This window comes from Hyla sarda, chromosome 5 (genome assembly GCF_029499605.1).
Source record: "Hyla sarda isolate aHylSar1 chromosome 5, aHylSar1.hap1, whole genome shotgun sequence".
Taxonomy (NCBI): domain Eukaryota; kingdom Metazoa; phylum Chordata; class Amphibia; order Anura; family Hylidae; genus Hyla; species Hyla sarda.
Window position 1 is genome coordinate 162,636,071 of NC_079193.1, and position 25,919 is coordinate 162,661,989.

At 41.4% G+C, this 25,919-nt stretch overlaps 1 protein-coding gene across 9 annotated transcripts in view; it reads right to left on the minus strand.

Annotated features, from left to right (window-relative positions):
* ULK4 (unc-51 like kinase 4) overlaps positions 1-25,919 on the minus strand; it is an 819,452-nt gene that overhangs the window by 739,446 nt on the left and 54,087 nt on the right. For 8 of the 9 annotated variants that reach the window (XM_056520600.1, XM_056520601.1, XM_056520599.1 and 5 more), the window contains 6 exons: positions 25,377-25,454; positions 22,215-22,290; positions 21,774-21,863; positions 19,264-19,343; positions 15,078-15,147; positions 12,553-12,667 (listed from right to left, as the gene is read on the minus strand). In XM_056520600.1, coding sequence (XP_056376575.1) covers positions 12,553-12,667; positions 15,078-15,147; positions 19,264-19,343; positions 21,774-21,863; positions 22,215-22,290; positions 25,377-25,454 — 509 coding nt within the window. The remainder of the gene's footprint in view (positions 1-12,552; positions 12,668-15,077; positions 15,148-19,263; positions 19,344-21,773; positions 21,864-22,214; positions 22,291-25,376; positions 25,455-25,919) is intronic. The other variant, XM_056520598.1, reaches the window with a different exon arrangement.

Genomic DNA, 25,919 nt, shown 5'->3' on the forward strand with positions numbered 1-25,919 from the left:
CAATCGGATTGGTTGCCATACACAACCGGGCAACTTTTCCTCTGCACAGGTTTTGATAAATCTCCCCTTGTATTTGTTGTTTTTCCTCTCCCACAAGGTTTAGTTACGAAGATCGGGCAACATCGGTACTCTGCTAGTTATAGATACAAAGCAGATCTATTCCAGAAAGAAATGAGCTTGCATAGTGAAGCACAGTGGAATTTCTGTGCTTCTGCTTAGATTCCTTTCTGCCAAGCTGGCATCGGAATTTTTGCAATTTTGCGGATTCTGTGCGGAATTTGTGTGGAATTTCTGCAAAATTTCTTCTTGTGCTCAACACACAGATTCTGGAAGGAATTTAGAGTTCTGAACTCTGAGGAAGTCTGCAAAAAATATTCACAGGTTCAATGTCTTTGCAGAATTTCTGCGGTGGAACATTTGTTAACTTCATGTAGCAGAATTTGCAAGCTAAATCTTTCCTCCAGATTCTGCATGAAAATTCTGCCATGTGAACAAACAACCCTTTTTTGTGGGGGAAAGCTACTTTGTATATAATTTCTTCCCAAAATTTCCAGTGAAGCCCAAATGGCCTATAAGTCTCCACAAAATATTGGGTGCTCTCTTCAAGGAGAATAATACATCATAATCAGCTTTAGGTTGTATAAATTACTAATGTAATTCAATATACTAGGAACAGAAGGATCATTCATTTTCGAGATTCCGTAATGGTGTCTGTTAAAAATGATCTTACTAAATACGCTACTAGGGGGATCAGACACATAGTACCTTATATTGTATATTATAAATAGCAGCTTATGCATCTCTGTAACACTGCTTGATACTAGGCTGAACTAAAGGGACATTTTATTTTTTATTTTTTTTAACTTTAATAACCATGTCAACTTATGTGTATTTAATGTTTTTCTGTTTTAAAACAAAAGGAATTTGAGCCCAACACTAACCAGGAAGAGTGTTACAAAAACATTGTCTGATATTAGCAGTTTCAATCGCTTCATATTTTAAAATCACAAAATCACAAAATAATTTAGAATCAAGCAACGTACATTCATGTATGTATTTGAGATATACACACAAATGTGTGCGTGAGCGTGTAGATCTATATTTATTTACAAATAAAAAAAATTAAGCTGTCCCTATTTAACATTGCATAAAGCATTATAGATAGTAAACGGCACAACAGTGACACCTGCAGCACAAATAAAGGTACTGCTAATACCCCACCCAAGTCACTCCAAAACACTATCACTCTCAAAATACCTTAATGGATCAACCGCCCCCCACTCCCCACACACACACACACAAAAGATAAAACTAACAAAAAACAACAACATTCATAATAGCCTGAAGTTTTATTTTATGAGTTTTTCATTCTTATGTAGCTGTAGTAAAATTGCTGAAAATAAGAATTGATGCCTGGATAGTTCTGTGGATTTGCAGCAGGCTGAAGGATTGATATCAGAGGGTTGATGTTTATGGTGCATATCCTAAGCAGAGACTGGTTACAAGTGGCCAAACAACTATAGGTTGGCCAATGAACAAATATAGAGGTATCAAAAACTACGAACACTATGAGCCCAGGGGGTAAACCTCTATATAAACATGTGCTCTATTAAAATATAAAACTTTTATTACAAATTATATAAAAAGGTAAAAAAAACACAATTAAAAACACTTTCCCAGTTACATCATAGTTGTCACTACATGTGCTTATGTACACACACTTCGTGAAGATTGTTATAATAACGTCTCGAATACTGCCACAGTGGATATTGAATGAGCCAAAATATATTAGGGGTATACGTTCACCCTTAATGCTATTCACTCACCTATCTGCTCGATATTGGAGCTAGGCTAACCCTTATTCATACCACTAGTGGCAGGATATATACTGCAGTATCTGGATGAATCTGCAGAACACTACTGAAAATGAATCTGCCAAGTGATGGGACCCTTAGGTTATTCAGTATTGTACAACTGTGTATCCCTTATTCGTGGCTGCTACCCTGCTGTGCACTGCGGGTGCGGCCCAATATTTATATGGCTATCCAGCCATAAAATTGTTAGAGACACAATGTGGAAACTATATATTATTTTAGATGCAATGGGACAGTCATTTAGAAGATATAACTGTCACACCCCGACATGTTTCGCCACTCGGCTTTATCAAGGAGAATGACTGACAGCATTAAGTGTCAGTTTCTAATGAGCCTCTTTTAAATGTAACTAGAGTGACCTCATCATCAGGCTAAACCAATAGAGGACCATCCAATAACAACCAATGGCACCTCATTACCGGCCCATTCGTAGCCAACCATAGTCCACCATCATTAGACCTCCCTCTATTATACAATCTATAAATCGGAATGTACAGTGATGTCACCCACCACCGGCAATCCTCCTTAACCCGACGCAAATGGGAATTATCCATTCATAAGCCAATGCCTTGCTAGGACGATTTAAAAATCCGTGGACGTCATACCAGGCACGCGTTGACTATACTCACCCCGTGTCAGCTGCTCTGCCTGGGTCATTTGACTAGTCCGGCTCACATGACTCTACTCCGCAATCGCATCCGAGCGCTGAATCGCTGTGCACACAGAACGCTGGATGACTGTGTAGCTGTGCACACGCGCACAAAGCAAACTACTAACACCAGAGTCTCGAGTCTTTCTGCACATGTGCTGTGTCAGTGTCTACTCCAGAGCTATTAAATCTATTTTACCTGTTTATCACTGGCTGTTTATGAACCCATAATCCTCAAACATCTATTCTGGCTAATGGCTCATCATATCATTTCGGTACCGATTACCATATAGGCATTCTTCACAACACAAGTGTATACAATTTTTGACAACAGAGAAATATATACCCCAATTAGCGATACCATCCATAGGTGACAAAAGATTTGCATGATGGGATAATGAAATATAAAAAGTATAAGTATAATCTAAGGACAGTGATCACAAAGGTCTTCATGATGATGAATATAATGGTGTCATACATTTTACAATATAATCCTAGAGGACACCATTGTCCAACAACCGCACAATCACTTGTAGTCTATGAGGATTATTATAATTTGTTTAATTTCATAACTGTGGTTCTTTACAATGGTGCTCAATAGCCTGATTGTAGGTCAACACTCATGAATTAGCAAACTAGCTACCATAAAATTACTAGTAATATTGATCTGCTGTTACATATTCAGGTATGGAACTGGTAATACAACTCTGTTATATAAGTGCCGTGTACATAAACCCTTCATTTAACCCATGGGGGTTTAGTTTTTAATCGAAAGATCATTTTTGACTCCTCCCTTAGGAGGATGCTTTCCAAGCTGCCACCCCCCTGGACCAAGTTTGATCTGCTTCAAACCCCAGAATTTCAGATTGTTCAGGCCACCCCCATGCATTTCCCTTATACCGTATGTCGGGCAATCTATATATCTGCACCCATCTGGATGCCACTAAGATGTTGAGAAATAAGTCAGCGAAATTCTTGCAAGGTTTTCCATACATACAATTTCGGGCATGTGCATGCACAAGCATACACTATACCCGCACTCTTACAATTGAAGTTGTATAGTTTGTACACTTAACCATCCGCCACACTGGTGAACTCTTTTCGGCATGGTACAAATGAGCAAAAAGAACATTGGCCATACGGGAATGTGCCCACATTTGGACACCTTAGAAATAAGTTTACGTATGTGGGTGCGCATACCGTGCCAATGGCCGACCATTATCTGGAGGTAAAATTTACCATTAAATGTGAATAAATTATGTGTGAGAAAAAAAACGTAGAAGTGACAAAACAAATTCATCGTGTACATAGAATTGTGTACCCTTAGTGCTCAAAAAGTGAGTTACTGACTTAATTCCCAATTCGTGTGTAATGTTGCATTTACACACTGTCTTTTGTGTTCCATAAGTACAATGGCAAACTCTGAACGAAACAAGAAGGAGTAAGATTGACATAGCGGCTGCACTGCCTAGTTAAATTGTCATTCCCTAACACAATAGGCCTCACCGGATTCATCCATGATGAGGAGATTCTCTTTGGCTTCTGTTAACAAAAGTTTCAATTCTGCCTGATATGCCTTCGTTGGATTTGAAGTTAAAACTTCATACATGGTAAAGTCTTGGAGAAGTCGCAAGGCCATGGCAACGTAGTCATCCTTATCTAGGACAACCACGTGGCCACCCTTGTCTGCCTGTTTGATTTCAATTGTCTGTAGGGCCTGAAGGGCCTCCCACTCGCATGAGGTCAGATTTCTTGGTCTATTTCTCTTATTCGACCTGATTTGAAGTCTTGGATGACCAGCTGTACCAAAGACTCGATGTTGCTATATAAGCTTAGGAGGTGGGGTATTTTTACTTTTAACCTTTAGGTTTGTAAACTGTGCCATTGGTTGGGGTGGACCACTGATATTATAAAGCTGCTAGATCCCCAACTACTTGTTTATCCCTCTGGCACATTTCCATCTCAGTCGGTGCCTGGGTAGTATGGTATTTATGCAACGCCAATTTGAGTGCGAACAAATTGACGTCTTTTACCCAGGAAAAGAAGTCATAATTGGGAGTACATAAGAACGAAGGTCCAGCGCAGAAACTTGTGCAAATAAAAGCTGATTATTTCCACCACAACATGACAGGACATAAGTAACACGTTTCAGCAGGTCTTGCCAGCCTTACCCATGAGTAAGGCTGGCAAAACCAAATGAAAAGTGTAAATTTTATCCTGTCATGTCATGGTGGAAATAAAGAATCAGCTTTTATTTGCACAAGTTTCTGCGCTGGACCTTCGTTCTTCAGTGTTGGAATTACCGGTGTTGGTTCACACAGATCCGTGCGCAGAGCTCTCGCGGTGAGCTGAGGCACTCCTTCACTTATTTTCTATAATTGGGAGTAGGTGTAAATTATAAGCCTTTCAAAAGTAAAGCAATCTGTGCTTCAGTTATATTCTTACTCGACAAATTAATAATCTGCAATTTATCACCTTTAATGCCCCCTCAATTTCTATTTCCGTATCCCTAAAAAAGTGGCTGGGAAGGGATCAATGCCTAGTCACGCAAATTATTGAAACTGTTCAAGGACAGAGGTTATCCGAAGAACTGCCTCCAAAAAGCCCTTCATAAGGCAAGGAACACATCTAGAACCGACCTACTGCAAGACAGGACAAGATCAGGAGGGGATAAGACTCCGGATGGAAGTCACGGCAATGAGGAGGGACACCTTCCAAGAAAGAAAATGGAGAGAGATGTCCCGGAAAGGTTGAAACGGGGAGCATTGTAAAGCGCCAAGAACCAAATTCAGGTCCCAAGGTGGAATGGGAAACCTGTAGGGAGGAATCTCATGTGCCACCCCTTGTAGAAAAGTGCGAACATGCGAATCGGACGCCAAGGGGCGCTGAAAAAGAATGGAAAGCGCAGACACCTGTCCTTTGAGGGAACTGCGTGCCAACTGCGTTTCCAGCCCTGATTGTAAAAACACAAGCAGGTTTGGTACGGAAGAATTAACAGGAGACAGAACGGGCCTCGCACCACCAAAAAGGACTGTTTACGCACCTTAAGCATGGTGCAAATGACCGGGGGAGAGAAACCCCGAGCCTCTAGAACCGCGGTTTCAACAGCCATGCCGTCAAAAGCAGTGGCAGTGAACTGGGGTTACAAAGAGGACCTTGAGAAGGTCAGGCCGATCAAGAAGCCGAAAGGGGACGTTCGCTACGAGACGAACCACGTCGGCAAACCACGAGCACCTGGGCAATCTGGCGCCACCAGAATTGCCGAGACGCCTTCCACCTTGAGCTTCCTCAGCACCCTGGGCAGAGGAGGGAGCGGAGGGAATAGGTAAGGCAGGGTGAACTGTGACCAAGGAACGACAAACGCGTCTACGGCTAGAGCCAGAGGATCATGGAACTTTGTCACGAAGGCTGTAACCTGTCGGGTCAGGTGGGACGCAAAGAGGTCCACGTCCGGCATCCCCCAACGGTCGCAAATGGTCGCGAACACCTACGGGGGGAGAGACCACTCCCTGGGATTGGGTGAGGAGCGACTTAGATCGCCGATATGGAGGAAAAGTGGAGTTCCGCCCAAATCAGAAACTTGGACACCTCGGCCATGGCAGCGGGGCTGCGAGTGCCCCCTTGCAGACTGATGTAAGCCACAGCCGCGGCGTCGTCTGGCTGAATTCGAACCGGACGGCCCCGGAGAATCGACTCCCAGTAAAGGAGACAAAAGGAAGATGGCCCGGAGCTCCAGCACATTGATGGGCAGATGAGCTTCCTGAGGGGACCAGCTGCCCTGTACCATCCGGTCCTGAAAAACGCCTCCCCAGCCGAGGAGGCTCGCGTCGGTCGTTAAAACCTGCCAATGCAGTGGAAGGAACAAGCGACCCTCCCGAAGGAGAGGAAAGCGGAGCCACCAAAGAAGTGATTGACGGGTGACTGAGGAGAGACGGATCCGGCGGTGAAGGGATAGTGGAGACTTGGCCCAAAGAGTCAGGATGGTGCATTGAAGAGGATGGACAACAGATGTGGGCGAAGCAAGAGGTGGATCCCGAACAGAAGCGCACGCCTCTTGTCCGGTGGAAGAAGAACCAAAGCCTTCTCTGTGTCGAAGCGAAGGCCCAGGAAAACCAGAGACTGGGAAGGAGATAGATTGGATTTCTCCTTGTTGAGCAACAACCCAAAACTGGTCAGAGTCTCAAGTGTGATGTGGAGACGCTCTCTGTTTTGGGCCAAGGATGGGCCTTTTATCAACAGGTCATCCAGTTAAGGAAGCACTGACACTGCTCGGGAGCGGAGAATGGCGATCACCGCCGCCAGGACCTTGCTTAAGATCCTGGGGGCCGTGGCCAGCCCGAAAGGCAGAGCCACAAACTGGAAATGACCTGCCGGAACGGCAAACCGCAGAAAACAACTTTGGTGTGGCCAAAAAAGGTGGATATGCAGGTCCCGGATGTCTACCGACAACAGGAATTCACCCTTATCCATGGATGCAACAACCGAACGGAGAGATTCCATCCGGAAGTGCCGATGAGGAGCTTCAGATCGAGAATTGGACGAATCGTGCCCCACTTTTTGGGAACAACGAACAGGTTCGAATAGAAGCCCAAAAACGTTTCTGGACCGGAACCTGCACAATGACTCCCTGCGCCAGAAGGGTGTGAAGTGCTGACTGAAAGGCTGCAGCCATGTTCGGCGAGCAGGGAGGCCGGGACCTGAAAAAACGATCCCAGGGAAAATAACCAAACTCTATTCGGTAGCCATCGGAAACAACGTCATGAACCCAGGAATCCTGGACCTGCGCCAACCTGGTGTCCAGAAAGTGGGACAGGCAACTGCCCACCGGAGGAGAAGACTCGGGTGGGGGCGAAGTTCCAGGGTCCTGTAGGTGAAAAGTGTCCCGGACAGCCGACACCAAGCTGTCCACCATGTCAGACATGGATGACAGCTCTTCAGATTCCGATTGCGGATCAGAGTCTGAGTCCACCAGTTCCCCAGGAGACCGGGAACGAGCAGAGGAGGCTCCGGATCTTGGGGATGAGGATCTGGCTTGGTGGGCCGGAGATCGGGAACGGCCCAAGGGAGCGACCATGCTGCCTAGAGGATGGGGACCTGGAGCGAGATCGGCGAGGAGACCTACGCTCAGGAGAGGAATCAGAATAAGTGAACCTGGGACGCCGAACTCGCCTCCCGGGAAGGGGGATGCAAGGAAGAATGCTTTAAGGCAGTAGCCACCTCCCTGGAGACCTGTGCCAGATCAGAGATCATCTGAGACATAGAAGAAACCCAAACCGGAGGAGGGTCAGATACCACGCGCTCCAAGGAGCTATCCTGGGTGGGGGGATTGGGACGTGAGGCAGAGCAGGTGGACGCAGCCAAACCCCCTGGCAATTTAACGTTACATCCCGAGCAAGCATAGTAAGTGACCAAAGTGGAGACCGCCGGTCTGCTAGAGGGTTCAGAGCTGGGTACGGACATTGCAAGTCAGATAAGTCAGCTATCCCAGAGATTAAAGAGAAAAAAGGAACAAGCTCACCCAGGTTCCTGTGTCCTGAAGACGCAGTAGTCTTGCAGAGAAGATTGCAGCAACAGGAACAGCTTGCAGCAACAGGAACTTGCAACCACGGGAGCAGCTTGCAGCACGGAAGCAGCTTGCAGCAACAGGAGAAGGCACAGTAGTAGCAAACTGCAGTACTAGGAGCAGCTTTCAGCAACAGCCTAGCACGCGGGGGACAATGCAGTGAAGTAACTTGCTTACAGCACCAAACTCTCTCACTTGCGGAGCACATGACCTCTGCCGCCTTCCAGGGCCTCCTATAGGCTAAAGGATGGGGGGGGGGGGGGGGGAGGAGACTAGTGACCCCTGCAGCACAAACCACAGCAGGAGAGGGCGAGAATGACCTCTCAAGCACACGCTAGCAGGGGATTGGAAGCGGCCGTAATGCGCGCAAAGCGGGGGGTGGAGCAACCCGCGGACGGGGACTAGGCTGAAGCCACGGCCTAAAGTTATGGACGGCCGCCGGTCGCGACTCCCGTCACACGTGTATCAGGAAGTCTATACCCACCGAGCCAAGGGGAGCGCGGAGAGCCTGGCAGCGACACTGCCAGGATGAAAAAATGGTCCGCTGTCAGCAGAGAGCGGCTGCCAGCTGGGTATAAGGCAGGGCATAGAAAGAGTGACATGTGCCAGATCCCTATCTTTTTTTTTTTATATATATTTTTAATGCCCAGCTCCAAGACACAGGCTGTTCCAGTAAGATGTGTGCAGCTGTGGGAAAATCTATAAAATGGTCAGGGCAAAAGGGGGGACAATACTTACCTGATAGGTGATGCCCCATATACTCACCCCTGAAGTCTTCCTGCGCAAGTGGGGGGGGGGGGGGGGGGGGATCAGGTAGAGCCATGCTCCTGTCACCCCAACCTAGAAAAAACAACTAAGGAGAGAAAAATCTATACTCTAAAAAGCTAAAAAATTATAAAAAGAACCTGCGTCAGCCTCCTAGTGGCAGCAAGATATACTCACGGTTCCTGTGTCCCCCAATGGAGCCGAATGATAAAAGATGTTTCCAGCGCAGTACCCCTTTAATGCCAGGCATTAGCCATGGGTCCTGCTGCTGAGAGCAGATGGGACCAACCAGCTATGAAGCCTTCTAAGCTGCCCCTTTGTGCTTAAGGTGTTAAAAACAGCTCAGATAAGATAAGAATGTTAGATACGTGACACAGTACCTCGCATGGGGCACAAGGAGCACTAGGTACGCTTCTGACTGTAAACATGCTGGAAGAGAAGGAGGGACCAAAACCCCCGCAGAGCGCCATTAGGGAGGATCTGTCCCAGTTAACTCGCAGGCCTGAAAGCAAGTCATACTGGTCGAGGAGGTCTATAAGAGAGAGAGAGGAGAGCCCTACACGTCCGCCTAATACACAAGCGTATCATCCGCATACAGGGAAACCATTTTTACGATAGACCCTCCAGAAATACTACTAATAGAGGAGTCCGCACGGATGGCAGCTGCAAGAGGCTCTACCACAAGCGCAAAGAGGAGAGGGGATAATGGGCACCCCTGTCTCCTCCCCCAACCCAAAGGAAAGGAGGCTGAAACATCTTAATTAGTATATGAGCTCTAGGACTATCATAAAGAAGGCAGACCCAAGCAAAGAACCAGGGGCCAAAACCAAACGCACTGAGGACCTCCCACAGGTAATGCCACTCCACTGAGTCAAACGCCTTATATACATCAAGGCTAATCACAACCCCTGTAGAAAAACCCTCCTCCACTGCAGCGATATTAATTTGAAAGCGTTTAACATTAATATCAGTGGCCCTACCTGGCATGAACCCGGTTTGGTCAGGATGAATGATAGAGGTAATGATACCGTTAAGTCCAGTATCCATAATCTTGGCCATAAATTTGATGTCAAAATTAAGAAGTGAGATGGGACTATAAGAATCAGGCAACAGCGGGTCCTTGCCAGGCTTGAGGAGCACTATCAGCACTTCTCAGAGTCTGGAAGAGAGCCATTATCAGCCACAGTTTGAAATAACTTAAAGGAGTATAGGGACCAGCCTCTCCTCATTCATTATTTACCAATCCCCAATCATCCCATCCAACCCCGGAGTCTTCCTAGGAGGGAGATCCCAGATTGCCTGAGTCACCTCCTCAGCTGTAAAGGGGGAATCTATCACCTCGGCCTGTGTGCGACAGAGTAGGAAGGGACAGTCCAGCCAGAAAAGAAAGAAGCTCATTGCGACAGGAGAGAGACAGAGGAATATAGGGAGCAGTAGAAATCCCTGAAGACAGAGTTAATAAGCAGGGGATCTGACACTAATGACCCAGCACCGTCCTGTACAAAAGGGACTGAAGCTATAGGATGACTTGCCCTCGATAAGTAATCCAGGAGCTTCCCATTTTTTCCCCAAACTCAAAGAGGGACGCCTCCCTATCGGCCAACTTCAACTGGACCCTATCTCGCTGTATAATTAAAAGAGATCGCTGCGCCTTAACCCAGGTCCGCTCATTATCAGGGGTAGGGTCCCTAACATAAGCCACTTCCAAAGCTCCTAACTGTCTGCAATGCCCTCTCCCTAGCAGACCTTATCTTCCTCTGGCCTGCAACTCCTCCAATAAAAGCCCGCCGGTCCGTGGCCTTGTAAGCGTCACACTGAAACAGAGTATCAGGGTGAGAGGTGTTATGCGTCCAGTAATCTGCACAAGAAACCACCAGGGCCTCCCCGACAACCTCAGACTGCAAGGTCCATTTGATTTACGATGGTTCTGAAGGTACCATTTGGTTTTGGGACCAGGAATACACTAGGATAATGACCCCGACTCTGTTTTGACAAAGAAACTTTTGGAACAATTGCTCCCAGGACAAGCAGATCTTTTAACCCTAGCCAAAGACTATTGTTTAACTTTTCTGACCCTAGATCTGTAATAGAAAATCTTTGAGGAGAAAAGGCAAACTCTATTCTGTAACCCGGATTGTAAGGTGTTTAGGATACACAGGTTTTTTGTGATATTCGTCCACTGGTGACAGAAGAGAGATAGACTTCCCCTCACCTGAAGGCAGTCATTGTTTTTGTCATAAAAAAATAAAATAAAAAGTATATATATGGCATACATTTCTTTGCACATATATGTAAAGTGGTTGTCCTGCTCACACCTATTGTCTCAGAAGATGACAGAAGTAAGCTGGAGTAAGACCTGCAGGGGATCAGGGATGAGCAAGTATAGCCTTTTTTCTTTTCTCTACAGCCCCAGCATTATATTAAGATTTTGAGGACACTGGAATACCCCTTCAAATTCCCTCACACAATGTCTTCCTAATGTGTTAAATGATGTTGAAAATTCACTTCTAGAGAGTCAAATGTTCTTGACTGTACAATCAAAAAAATTATTCTGCCACTGCAAAGCATTTTAACCCCTACTATTATGAAACGCCTTCTGCTCATATAAGGGTTAATTTTGACCAAGGTAAGTGTTAGAGATGCAGTTCCATAATATACAACATGTGTTCACTTTTTCCTTCTCAAACAGTGAACCTTAGCTTTAACAATCAAATCCAAAAGACATCTAGTTTCTTATAATTATAGTAAAAAAACTGTCATATAGGGATATTTTAAGAGGGTCGATTTATTCTGGTACGTAAAAACGAAGTATACAGCAGCAGAAGGTGTAGTATAAACTCAACAATTTTTCAGGGTCACGGTTTGGACATCACTGTTCTAAGGTGTCTGTTACATGGGATGATCAGCTGAACAGGCCAAAACGGCCATATCCAATAGGTCAAGTAAACAGCCAATTAGCAAATGCTGGTTTGTTGGCTGATCAAATTGTTTTATTATCTTAATAAGTTCTTGCTCATTAGCTGCACTTCTCCATACATAATGAGGAATGTGCTAACAATGAATGATTGAAGTTAAGGCCCACAGAAGCACTTCAGCGATTGTTAGTGCAACCCTATCTGCACGAGCATCAAACCATGTAAAGACTTGAAACAGAACGTGTTAGCAATTGGCACATCTGAAATGGCCCTTATGCACATGGCTGTGTTGAACTGAACTATAAAACAGGGCACAATGCCTGTTATAATTACATCTTGTACTGCCAACCTAATATTGAAGCACTGTGAGGTTTTTCTGGATTAAAAAATAAAAAAAGTGAAGAAAATAGTATTACGCTCCAATGCATGCTGTTCTTTCCCATCATAGTATTGCTCAAGGAGAGAACACAGTGCCCTATTGGGGCACAATAGAGGTGTACAGAGTGTTTGTGTCAATAATATGGAGCATATGCCTTAGCAAAATCATTTATTTCTAGGAACTATGGGGGAGATTCATCCAAACCTGTGTAGAGGAAGAGTGGTGCAGTTGAACATAGCAACCAGATTGATTCTTTCATTTTTCAGAGGCCTTTTAAAAAATGAAAGAAGCAATATAAATGGTTGCTATGGGCAACTGCACCACTCTCTCTCTACTCAAGTTTTGCTGCATTTCCTCCCATTTCTATAAAAAACAAACATATTTCATGTAAAAAAAGGAAACCATACCATGACCTTTGGAACATCTGACGGTGCTAGCACAGACAGCTGTACTGTATTTCTTTGCTTTAGTAGTTTGCTCGCTTTAGTTGTAGCAGTGCTTGCTCTCGGAGTGGTATAGGAACTACAAAATATCCACAAATTATCATTTATTTAATCATTTAGAAAATCAAAAAAACAACTTGAGTTTACTAATTAACACAGTGCAACACATTATCAATAAACCATAGTTAGAACTATTGAATATATTGCATGCAATTATTAAAGTGAATAAGGGCAGCATAATCTGTGAGCAGGTTCCTTCTCCTTGTCTGGCTAATAGGAACAATCAGGTAATACAGTGGATAAAGTTAGCAGTCCACTGTATTCAAGAGAAGAGTGCTCTACCTTTGTAGAAAAGCAATTGTGTATCTTCATAAACAGCACCCAGCCCTCAGTCACCACTGAGGAGGGGGGCACTCCACTAAGCAGGGGGAGGACACTCCTATCTCTCCTAAAGGCTTTACAGACCCCTCCAGTCTGTTTGCGGCCACCAGAAGAAGTCAAAAAGCCAAAAATAGGTAAAAGCAGGTGAGTTAGGCAATTTGCCTAACTTCCATTGGCCTTAATGGGAGTTGAGCAAATAGTGTAACTCCCTGTTTAACCCCTTAAGAACACAGCCTATTTTGGCTTTAAGGACACAGCCAATTTTATTTTTGCGTTTTAGTTTTTTCCTTCTCGCCTTCTAAAAATCATAACGTTTATATTTTTCTCCACAGACAGATGTGAGGGCTTGTTTTTTGCGTGACCAATTGTACTTTGTAATCACTCATTTTACCATAAAATGTACAGCAAACCCACAAAATTATTATTTGTGTGAGGAAATTGAAAAAAAAAAAAAAGAAATTTTGCATATTTTGGAGGGTTTCTTTTTTGCACTATACACTTTATGGAAAAAATTACGTTTTATTTATTCTGTGGGTCAATATGAGTAAAATGACACACATTTTAAAATTTTTTATTATTATTATACTGCTATTAAAAAACAAAACACTTTTTTACAAAATAGGTTTGTTTAAAATTGTCCTATTTCGACCACCTATAACCTTCTCATTTTTCTGTATACAGGGCTGTATTTTTACATTTACGCCATTCACCACACGGAATCATTTACATTATATTTTGTTAGTTTAGACATTTACACATGCAGCAATACCAAATATATTTATTCATTTATCTATTTTTTACGCTTTTTGGGGGTAAAATGGGAAAAGGGGCGATTTATATTTTTATTGGGGAATAGCCTTTTTCAAATTTTTTGTATTTTTCTTACCTTTTTTATGGGGAACTCCGTCCGCCATATTGGCTGATAGGATCCCCACGGCCGTGCTGAGGGCAATCAGATCAGCCATTTAAAACTCTGTATTGCCACATTGTATTGATCACGGCATCTGAGGGATTAGTGGTGGACACCAACGCAATCGCTGATGTCTGCCATTACAGGCGGGTCCCTGGCTGCTGACAGCAGCCACGACCTGCCGTGCATGATGCGAGCACCGTTCCAGTGCTCGCATAATGTATAGGACCTAAATGTACGCCCTGGTGCTTTAAGTACCAGCGCATTAGGATGTACATTTACATACTATGTCCTTAAGTGGTTAAGAAACTCTGTGAATTACATAAAAATCCTAGCTTGTGGTGAGTAGGTTACTTGCACAACTCTCAAGTTAACAATAGTTATGGCTGTTTTCAGCTTTCCAACTATGGTACCTTTGGCAGCCACAAACAGACCACAGGAGGCCAGAAAGCCTTTAGGAGAGATGGAATTAAAAGTTTAACTTTTATATAATTGCAGGTTCTCACATCACTAGGATGTGAGTGAAGAAAATTGCATGTTCATATCAGAGGCGGGCAAATCACGGCCCAGCAAGCCAGCTCCCTGCCTACATTGCACAGAAGCGTTTTAGGGGCAAAACTTTGAAACTACTGGACCGATTCATATAAGTGACACACTCCTGTTCACGCACTATAACCCAGTGTATTAGGTTAAGAACAGATGAACAGGCTGTCAGTTTCCCTTTAAAACTGGTGATCTATGGTAGTGGAGAGGCTAATGTTACTAGCACTGGTGCTGCCAGCTTCTGTTTCCTAATAGTAAATAAGGGGTGTATAATCTCCTTAGTCACCAGGGATCTGTTCTACACTGTCCTAACAGCTAACAGTCAGAAAGTAATGTGTAGCTCCTCTTCCAGCACACAGCACAGACAGTAGACCGAGAGGCTGAAAACAGATACAGTTCTCTTTAGGACAGGAAGCTGAATGTGATGTGCATACAGATGACTGCTGGGCAATGAAAAAGAGGAGAAAAAAAAAAAAAGGGTGTTTTAGGATTGCTCTCCAGACCATAATGGAAGTAATCAGGGTGTCTAGCTCTGCCATGCCCAATTAAGCCGGAAAATAAATACTAGCCCGCAAAAGAGAGTTATGATCTGTTTCTATATTTGTATTCTGTAATTGCAGTTAAAAATCTAAAAACACCCTTTTTCCTTAATTACCTTAATGAGAAAATTGCCTCATTTGCTTCTCCATCTAGAGCACTTTTGGGCCTTAAATCTGCCGCATTTTCTAAACCGGAAATAAGGAAAGAAATACAAAATTAATATACAGATTAAAAATCTTAAAGGGGAACACCAAAGGGAAATTAGTCTTCAAATCAACTGGTTCCAGAAACAGATTACTTCTATTTAAAAATCATTAACTGCTGTATGCTCCAAAGAAAATTGTTGAGTTCTTTCCTGTCTGACCACAGTGCTCTCTGCTAACACCTTTTTCTGTGTCAGGAACTATCTGGAGCAGGAGAGGTTTGCTATGGGCATTTGCTTATGCCCTGGAAAGTTTCTGGTGACAGAGAGCATTGTGGTCAGATTGGAAAGAACTACACAACTTCTTGTAGAGCAGAATCGGCCAACATAAATATAAACCTACAAAAATCAGACCCCATAAATCAAAAAATTGAAATACACAACAAAATAATGAATCAATATCAAATTTTTATAAATACAGTAATGTATGTATATGCACAGAACAACAATGAAAATCCCACCCCATAAAAACCATATACCACACAGACAGTTTAAAAACATACGGTGGGGGAACACCAGATAAATGCAATTAATAATATTATATATAGATAGATATATAGATATATATATATATATATATATATATATATATATATATATAGTGACAAATTGATTAGGGTAATGCTAAATTGCAAAGCAATATACTATATGTTAGCTCGCAGAAAATACTGATGTACAGCATGCGAGTACATAATTAGTGCAGTATGTCACACTCCGTACCCTAAAAAGTACTGTAATGGTAACCAACACAAAATCACAGTGGACACAGGTATGCCCCAGTAAAGGAAGATCTAGTGCTCAGGTACTATATGGTAATGGACCTACATTGGCCTCCTAACCAATATAAGTATTGTCTCCAGCTCTGGTGTTCTAAAATATAAAACTCACATCAGATAAGTCAGCAACGTATGGATTTTCTGGACCTTAGAATATTGGTGGATGATTACGGAAAGCTGCACACTACCATTCATCGTAAGGACACAAGTGTGAACGCCCTACTTCACGCCCAGTCTTCACATCCACACCATACCATCAGTGCCATACCTTATGGGCAGTTTCTGAGAGCAAGAAACATCTGCAATGATGACGGTGAATTTGAGCGACAGGCATTTGATTTACAACAACGTTTCTTGTAGAGAGGATACTTACCTAAAGACATCTCAAGGGGATACGTGAGGGCAGAATCACAACAGTGACCGCAACTGTTATATTCCAGACCCAAGAAAAAGGAATCTAATGAAATCAGGCTGATTACAGATTACCACTGCAGATGGCAGGATATGATGAATTCCATGCAGAAATTTTGGCCAATACTCAAACAGGATCCAGATTTACGTAAGGTATTACCATCACAACCCCAAGAAACTTCTAGAAGGAGCAAATCGCTCAGAGACTTGTTAGTTAGGAGTCATTATGTTTCTCCAAGATCTTCATTTATTTTTTCCTTGACAGGCCCTAAGTGTGGATCGGTACCTTGTGGTGATTGTTCGTTGTGCAATCAAGTGGAAAGAACAGATAGAGTTCAAGATTCAAATGGAGAAATTTTTTTTTTGCATAGTGCATCACATAAACTGCAAGACAGTGGCAGTGATATACTATGCCAAATGTACATGGGGACTTATTTATGTGGGCATGATCTCAAGACAGATGAGGGTAAGAATACAGTAACATCTACATGGTATTAAATCAGCAATGAAAATTGAAATGACTGAAGGAATATACAAATTTTAAAACCCATCCCACGCCACTTTAGGACTGTATATAATGGACAGTGGAATTTACTGAAGTTTAGAGGAATTGATCGAATACATCTTGGAATTCGAGGAGGGGATATTCAGAAGCAGTTGGGACGATTGGAATGTAAGTGGATAATGTCTCTAAAAACCACATCTCCCTTGGGGCTGAATGAGAAAACTAGTTTGTCATGCTTTCTGTAGGTTCTTAAGTTTCTCTGGTTAATATATGCTTTTTTATCACACATTTTATTTATTTTTTGTATTTTTGATGTGGGGACAGACATGGGAGCAAGTGTAAAATCAAAAAGGGAGGGTTATGGGTGCTGGCCATTTCGTAAGTAATACTCTGGTTGATACACATAAGTAATATTGTTGTTTATTCTTTTCCTTTTTAAATATAGGTATGATACATTTCCTTAGAAGTTACCATCTGGAGTTGGTGCAGAACATTTTCCTTTGCTGCTTCATGATTCATATTTGGTTCTACAGAGACATCTCTATATTGCAGTATGATGATCTCTTCTCGTATGTCACATGAGCCCAAATATATATGTTTTTTATTTTATTTTTACACATTTTTCTTGACACTCAAGGCACAGACACCTACACCAAAGTGCACATTATTTGTGATATAGCATAATTTTGGCATATTCAGTTGTTAACTGTATATAATCACATATATTAAACCAAATTATGTTCATCACATTTCATTTACATACTTTATGAATTGTATTTATTTCATTTTTTCTTATTTATTATGGTGTTTTATACACTTATCTCCAATCATGTATTATTGTTTATGCACATATGCATTGAACTGGGCTCATTATCATGTACACTTTGGGTCATATTGTTTAGTCACACACATATTTATGTATTTGGGATAATTTTGGACATAATTTTTTTAATATATATGTATATTAATTTATCTCAACATTAGTATAACAATATTATAATTTTTTTGTGATGTAAAAAATTTTTTTTTTCTTTATGTATTTTTATTTATTTATTAATAAATTATTGTTATGCACTGGAATTTGGCATGTTTCAAGTTTTCACATTTTTTATTCTGCATGTTGTCACCATTTATTTAGCTCAAATTGTAGTGCTCATTTATCTATTTTTGGGGCACTTGTCTATATATGCACATCACTTTAACTTACATATTTAGGGATATCACCATACTGTCTAGTTCACATTTGCATATTTTTTCATCATCACACACTCTCACTCACTTCACAGATTTCTATTATTCACTTTTATTTTTCAATTTGTTATAATTCTTAGAGATATACTTATTAAATAATAGACATCAGTATAGTTATTTAAATAGACTGTATGTGTTTGATTTTTGGCCCCAGGGTGTTTGCATACCTACCTATTGCAGCAAGGCAGGGCTTTGGGGTGATCTGCCCGGACCTAATATGGTGGCGAGGCAGCCATGTGCTTGGGTGCGCATGCACGGGTCTCTTGCTGCGCTGGACCACATCCTCATGGCAGATACCGTGGATAGATGACGTGTTTCCGGCGATGCAGAGACGCCGGGCATGACATGGCAAGCGCCACAACAGAAGGCCCCAACGCAAGTTCTTCCGCAATTTGTCAGTACCGAGGGCCCCCCCCGGATATATATGGCTCCCGTTGTCTCCCCTCCTCATCACTCCCGGACAAAGTGGAGCAAAACGCGTTGGAGCGCGAGGTGGGGGAACACCGGAGCTGGAGACAATACTTATATTGGTTAGAACTCTGACAAATTTATGGTGACCATTATGCTTTATTATATGTGAGTGCTGCTTAGGAGGCCAATGTAGGCCCATTACTATATAGTGCCTGAGCACTAGATCTTCCTTTACTGGGGCATACCTGTGATTTTGTGTTGGTTACCATTACAGTACTTTTTAGGGTACAGAGTGTGACATACTGCACTAATTATGTACGCGCATGCTGTACATCAGTATTTTCTGCGAGCTAACATATAGTATATTGCTTTGCAATTTAGCATTACCCTAATCCATTTGTCACTCTATATATATTATTAATTGCATCTATCTGGTGTTCCCCCACCGTATGTTTTTAAACTGTCTATGAGGTATATAAATTTATGGGGTGGGATTTTCATTTTTGTTCTGTGCATATACATACATTACTGTATTTAATAAAATGTGATATTGATTCATTATTTTGTTGTGTATTTTTTGATTTATGTAGCTTTATATGATGTAGATTATCTACCCCTTATTTTGGATATTTTCTGTGCATTTATGGTCTTATTCATGTAGGATCGGCCAACATAAATCTAATAATTATGGTCAGCACTTGTCTTAAACAAAAGTCAAATCCTAGAAACCTCTACTGATACAGACCAATCTTAAATGACTTGTGGAAATTTCCTGGAGTTTCAGATCTGTCCTTGATGTCACTCTCATCAGCTTCTGTATTTATCCTGGAATGATGAAAGAGTAAACTATAATTAATCGAAATTATTTCAAGGAGTAGTGTAATCTCATGGAATAAAACTTATCCCCCATCTCCCATTAAGATATATGGAGGGGGGCGTGGTGGCCCCTGCTTTGGCGTCGCTCCAGGGGAAAGCTCGGGCTACATACAGGAGATCGCGGGGGGGCAGTGCTCGTACGCTAGGAGATCTAAAACATCCCTTATCCAGCCAATAGAGAATACGTTTTATTCAAAGAGATATCTCCTTTAATGACTCCGTAGTTTACAATGAAATCACAGAAATATTCCTTTAATCCAGCATCCTAAAATCCCCACATGTTGGCAGGAATACAAGATAACATGTTCTGAGTTATAAGCATTTAATATATGCTTACTCTATGCCTTTGTGACTTTTGTAAACCCAATGCGTGAGAGTTAATTGGCAATGAATCTGTGTATATTAAATGATCAGAAGAGTTATTGCTATGGACCTTAAGAAACTCATGAGAATCTACTTGGCAAGTCCATAACTGGCCCTTTTTTACTTTAAAACAGAGAGGTGATAGCAAAAGCAAGGAAACAATCCCTCCTTAAATTCTTGGCGATGAAATACAGAAAAACAGAAGGATAAGTGCATTTAGCCATTTTCAATACCCCCAGTGAAGGGATGCGCCTGCAAACAAGCCACAGGGCCACTTGATCACTTGAATAGGCATAACATAATATTACATTTTCCTGCAGCTAGATCAGTTTCCTTTGACAAAGTGGTTGTGGTGAGACAGTCAGTTTAAAGTGTTTGCTGCACTTCTACACATAAAATATCTCAGTTGATCATATACATGAAATTAAATTTGTCTGTGACAATAATCAATGTCATTATCCCTAATGGTACTGCTGGGTCTTTGGAAGCTTCACAGCATCTCGAGAATATCACAGTAGTTGTCATTAATAGCCACTAGATGGTGGTAGAATGAAGAAAAACAGTTTCTTTCGGATGTTTACGGTTCCTTGAGTCTAAGCTTCTCTGGACAATGTCTCTGCACAGCATAGCAAAAATAGACTAAAGTTTAACTGTGTTAGACTGCATACCAGGAAACATAGGAGACACAGACACATACAAGTGTTAACATTTATTTATAAAGTCTTCTATTTTTTCAAAAGTTTAATTAGCATCAGCTTTGTAAAAAGGGTTTATATTTTTCAACTATGAGAAGAATAAATTTACAGCAGTCTACAATCCCAGCTACTGACTCCAGCACTGAATCCTGGCCCCTGTAACCAGAAGAATTGTGTGCTATGGAATCTACAGCTCACACTACTGCTACACTGCAATGTGACTGACTTTGTCCTTTAGTTGACTATAGATATGTTCATGGCAACAGAAGCATTTAGAACAAAGAAATATATGTTGGTGGGAAAGATTTAGAACACAACTTACATTAATACCTGTCTATTAAACTTTGAACAGCTATCGATTAAACTTTAGTTAGGCTGGGTTCACACTGTGTTTTCGTTGTCATTTAATGTATAAAAGTTTTACACACCTCTAGAGGAAAAAATAGGATATATTAAAGATTACCTGTCACGAAATAAAAAAATATTTATATTGTGTTACTTGTGTAATTAGCAGACATAAAATTAGCAGACACTATCCTATTCACTTGCTTTTAAAATTATCAACATAAATATGTTTAAAATTTTATTTTAAAAATGGCCATTAGGTGGCTCTGTTCTGTTCCCTTCCACAATTAATACAGTGAGTTCTGTCTCCTCCTGGCCTAGCAGGAGACCAAACCCAGGAAGTGTTTCTCTGCATGGAGCTTGATTGTCAGCTGCACAGAAAGTGAAAGCTCCACAGAGTCTCACAGACTGACAGCTGAAGGAGAGCCTCACTGAAATCTGCACAGACTGAAACATGCACAGAGCCTGAGGTCTTCTATTCATCCCAATGATGCAACGATGTGAGGGCAGAAAAGGTCCCCCAGCAGGCTTCAATGAGGTCATGCCTGCTGGGAAAGGCCCACTTTCTCCTGCTGGGAAGTTACACTATGCGAGCAAGAAGAAAGGTAAGATGCACAGCTTTTTAAAGCTCTGAAATTGTTTTTAAGGGCAGGAGGGGTGATAGGAGTAGTTAGGGAACATAAACTCTTTTAAACTACCTCAGGCTATTTGGTGACAGGTACTCTTTAACAAATTCAAAAAAGGTTTATGCTGTATGCCATACAGCAAATTTTATTTTCCACTGACGGATACATTTAATTTTGCTGTATAAACTTATATTATTGACTATGTTTTGTATACATCAAAATAAAACTTACTGTTGCACAAACAGTGTGGACCCAGTCTTACTATAACATGGACACCTTCTCTTTATCCAATACCTATTAAGTCAATTTCCAATCTGTTGACCATCCAGCACACATTTATTGTTCTATACCTCAGGGTACTGATGTCTGGGATATCTCTGCCATCGCCAGAAAATGCATCTTTCCAGAAAGAATGGCTCAGCAATTCAGTCCAGGTAAATCTAAAAGACATTTTAGACAGCTGCAATACTAGATAAAGAAAATAATAATTGTATTTTTTTTTTTTAAGAATTACATTTTTGAAGAATGCTGTGTGATCCGAAAGATCTGATCTTGCTCCTCAACATCTCAGGCACTTTCACACAAAGCACCCACCACACAAATCAGCCAACAGAATATGGAGAGACCAACAGCAGTAGTGGTTTGTCCTAATAACCTATAAAACCATCCACCCCACCCCTTTCTCACTACTACATACTCCAATATCATAACTAATGAAAGCCTACCAGTCTTCGGCCCTTTTAATGTTAATGTAGTGTAACCCTAGTTTTCCTAAGAATACATGTACTTACCTTTTAAGAGGGTCCTTCTGAAGTAATCCAAGGAGTAATGATTGAAACTCTGGAGATGGCTTAGCAGATGATGGACCTGGGTAAAAATATTTAGAAGTAGCAAGAGGAAGAATAAAAAAAATATATATATAAAACTTAAAAACACAAAAACAGTATAAATGTATACCGATAAGCCATACTAAAACTGTGCCTAAATGTATGACCTGGCACCAAATATTTAAGCAGATTATTTAATACTGTAAGTTGCAAGGTGGGGCATCCAAGGATCTGCCTTTTTTCCCTAGCACATTCCACAAATGCTTGATCAGACCGAGATCTGGGAAACGTTGAGGCCAAGTAAAAAAACTGAAATCTTGCCATGTTATTTAATCTTATCCTAAATAATTTTTGCAGCATGGCAGAGAACATTATCCTGCTGAACAAGGCCACTGCCATTAGGAAATACCATACTTCCCAATATCCTCCCTAGGTAAGACATATGCACCCAGCCATCTACAGTTGCAAGAAAAAGTATGTTAACCCTTTGGAATTATATGGATTTCTGCACAAATTGGTAATAAAATGTGATCTGATCACAACAATAGACAATCACAGTCTGCTTAAACTAATAACAAACAAATAATTAAATGTTACCATGTTTTTATTGAACACACCATGTAAACATTCACAGTGCAGGTGGATAAAGTATGTGAACCCCTAGACTAATGACATCTCCAAAAGCTAATTGGAGTGAGGTGTCTTCCAACTGGAGTCTAATCAATGAGATGAGATTGGAGGTGTTGGTTACAGCTGCCCTGCCCAATAAAAAACACCCACCAGTTCTGTGTTTATTTTTCACAAGAAGCATTGCCTTATGTGAATGATGCCTCACACACAATAGCTCTCAGAAGACCTATGATTAAGAATTGTTGACTTGCATAAAGCTGAGAAGTGTTATGAAATATCTCCAAAAGCCTTGCTGTTCATCAGTCCACGGTAAGACAAATGGTCTATAAATGGAGCAAGTTCAGCACTGCTTCTACTCTCCCTAGGAGTGGCCATCCTGTAAAGATGAATGCAAGAGCACAGCGCAGACTGCTCAATGAGGTGAAGAAGAATCCTAAAGTGTCTGCTAAAGACTTACAAAAGTCTCTGGCATGTGCTAACATCCCTGTTAGCGAATCTACGATACGTAAAACACTAAACAAGAATGGATTTCATGGGAGGATACCACAGAGGAAGCCACTGCTGTCCAAAAAGAACCATTGCTGCATGTTTATAGTTTGCACAAGAGCCCTCGGATGTTCCACAGCAGTACTGGCCAAAGTTGAGTTGTTTGGAAGAAACACACAACACTATGGCCCACATTTATCATTGTCTTTAGACTGTTTTTTTGTGTCTAAAAAGGGGCAAAAAAGGCACAAGCAGGGTTTTTTGCGCCTTTTTTTGCCCCTTTTTGTTTACACATTTCTGCTGATTTTGTGTTGCAATCCACTGATTTTGGCAATAGACATGATATGGAAGGGATTTATCATTGCGCCTTTTTGCAAAATGGAGCAAAAAAAGGCGCAAAGCCACTGAAAAGTCTCTAAAACTACACCAGCCTAGACATGGTGTAGCTTTTTGGTGTATATGTAGACAGAAATTTCAGAAAATGTGACCTGCACAAAATTTATCAAAGCTCTTTTACCTTTTAATAAAAAAAGGTGTAAAAAAAAAGCTTCACTTGCACTGCAATGATAAATGTGGGCCTATGTGTTGAGAAAAAGAGGCACAGCACACCAACATCAAAACCTCATCCCAACTGTGAAGCATGGTGGTGGGAGCATCATGGTTTGGGGCTGCTTTGCTGCGTGGGCCTGGACGGATTGCTATAATTGAAGGAAAAATGAATTCCTAAGTTTATCAAGACATATTGCAGGAAAACTTAAGCTCAACAGAAGATGGGTGTTGCTACAGGACAACGATACAAAGCATAGAAGTAAATCAACAACAGAATGGCTGAAACAGAAGAAAATACGCCTTCTGGATTGGCCCAGTCAGAGTCCTGAACTCAACCCGATTAAGATGCTAAGGCACGACCTCAAGAAAGCGATTCACACCAGACATCCCAAGAATATTGCTGAACTGTAACTGTTCTGTGAAGAGGAATGGTCAAGAATTACCAGTTATTAAATCCAAGGTTCACATACTTTTTCACCTGCACTTTGAATGTTTAAATGGTGTGTTCAATAAAAACATGTTAACATTTAATTCTTTGTGTGTTTAAGCAGACTGTGATTGTCTATTGTTGTGACTTAGATAAAGATCAGATCACATTTTATGACCAATTTGTGCAGAAATCCATATAATTCCAAAGGGTTAACACACTTTTTCTTGCAACTGTATATAATGTAAAAAAAAAAAAAGCAAAAAAACATTCATCAGACCAGGACATCTTATACCATTGCTCCATGGACCAGCTCTAATGCTCATATGCCCATTGTAGGTCATTAGGGTGGACAGGGGTCAGCATGAGCACTATGACTGGTCTGTGTGTTCCGAAACCTTTGTACTCCTGCAAGCATGTATTTTTAAAGCAATCTGAATAATAATAGTGGGACTTAACCTTGACTTGTATCCATAAGCCTTGAGCACCCATGACACTGTTGCTAGTCCTGCCATGGACCACTTTTAGTAAGTGCTAACCACTGCATACAAGAAACAGTCCACAACTCCTGCTGTTCTGTCTAGTAGTCTATCCACTTATTACAGTTTGACTGACTCTCAAATATGCTCCGAACCGTTGTATCCCACCCCTTGTCACGTGCTGCTGGCATGAGAAGATGTTATTACTTTACTTTTATTTACTGATTTTTTTGGGATGGCTGACCAGTATACAGATGAGTCTGTGCTATTTTTGCCATGTTCTAAAATGGAGTGACTACCTTTCACTACTAATAACTTCGAATGAACATTTAAAAGGCCACCAAATAATATTAAAAAGAATGTTTAAAATATAAAACTTGTATATAACAATAAGTCATTTTTTGATGCTAACAGTTTAAATAAAAAAATAAAAAAAAATAACTCAAAACCACCCAAACTGCACAAATTGATAAATTTGGGCTTTTCTACAAAGAATCCACGTAAAATTTTGCACAGTAAAGTAGTAGAAAAATACAGTAACTGACATAAGATTACCTCTTGGTAGACTAAAATCTTCATTTACAATTTTCTCAATTAGTTCAGAGAAGCTTTCAGAGAAAAATGGAGGCCGCCCTGCAAAGTAAATATAGAACATTAAATTGTTAGAAAGCTATAAGACGACAAACAAAATGTGCGTACTGCAAAAAGATTGATATGTGGGTTTGTACTGCCGGTCAATACAGTGACAAAACCTATCCATATACTTGATATAAATTGTTGGGTAAAGATATCATGTGAATGCAGCCCACTGGTACCTCAATGTCAAACATAGGGAATAGCAACCTCCAAATACTCTCAAGGGACTTCAATAGGCGCAGAAAGGATGAGGAGTTATAGATGTATAGGCGATATCATTTATTTGGTTCTGCAAATAAATGATATCGCCTATACATCTGTAACTCCTCATCCTTTCTGCGCCTATTGAAGTCCCTTGGGAGTATTTGGAGGTTGCTGTTACCATTACACATTTGTGGTGGTGGGACTGGCTGCATTTTGGAAACTCAACAGTGTTGTGCCTGGTACACTAGCACAACTTAC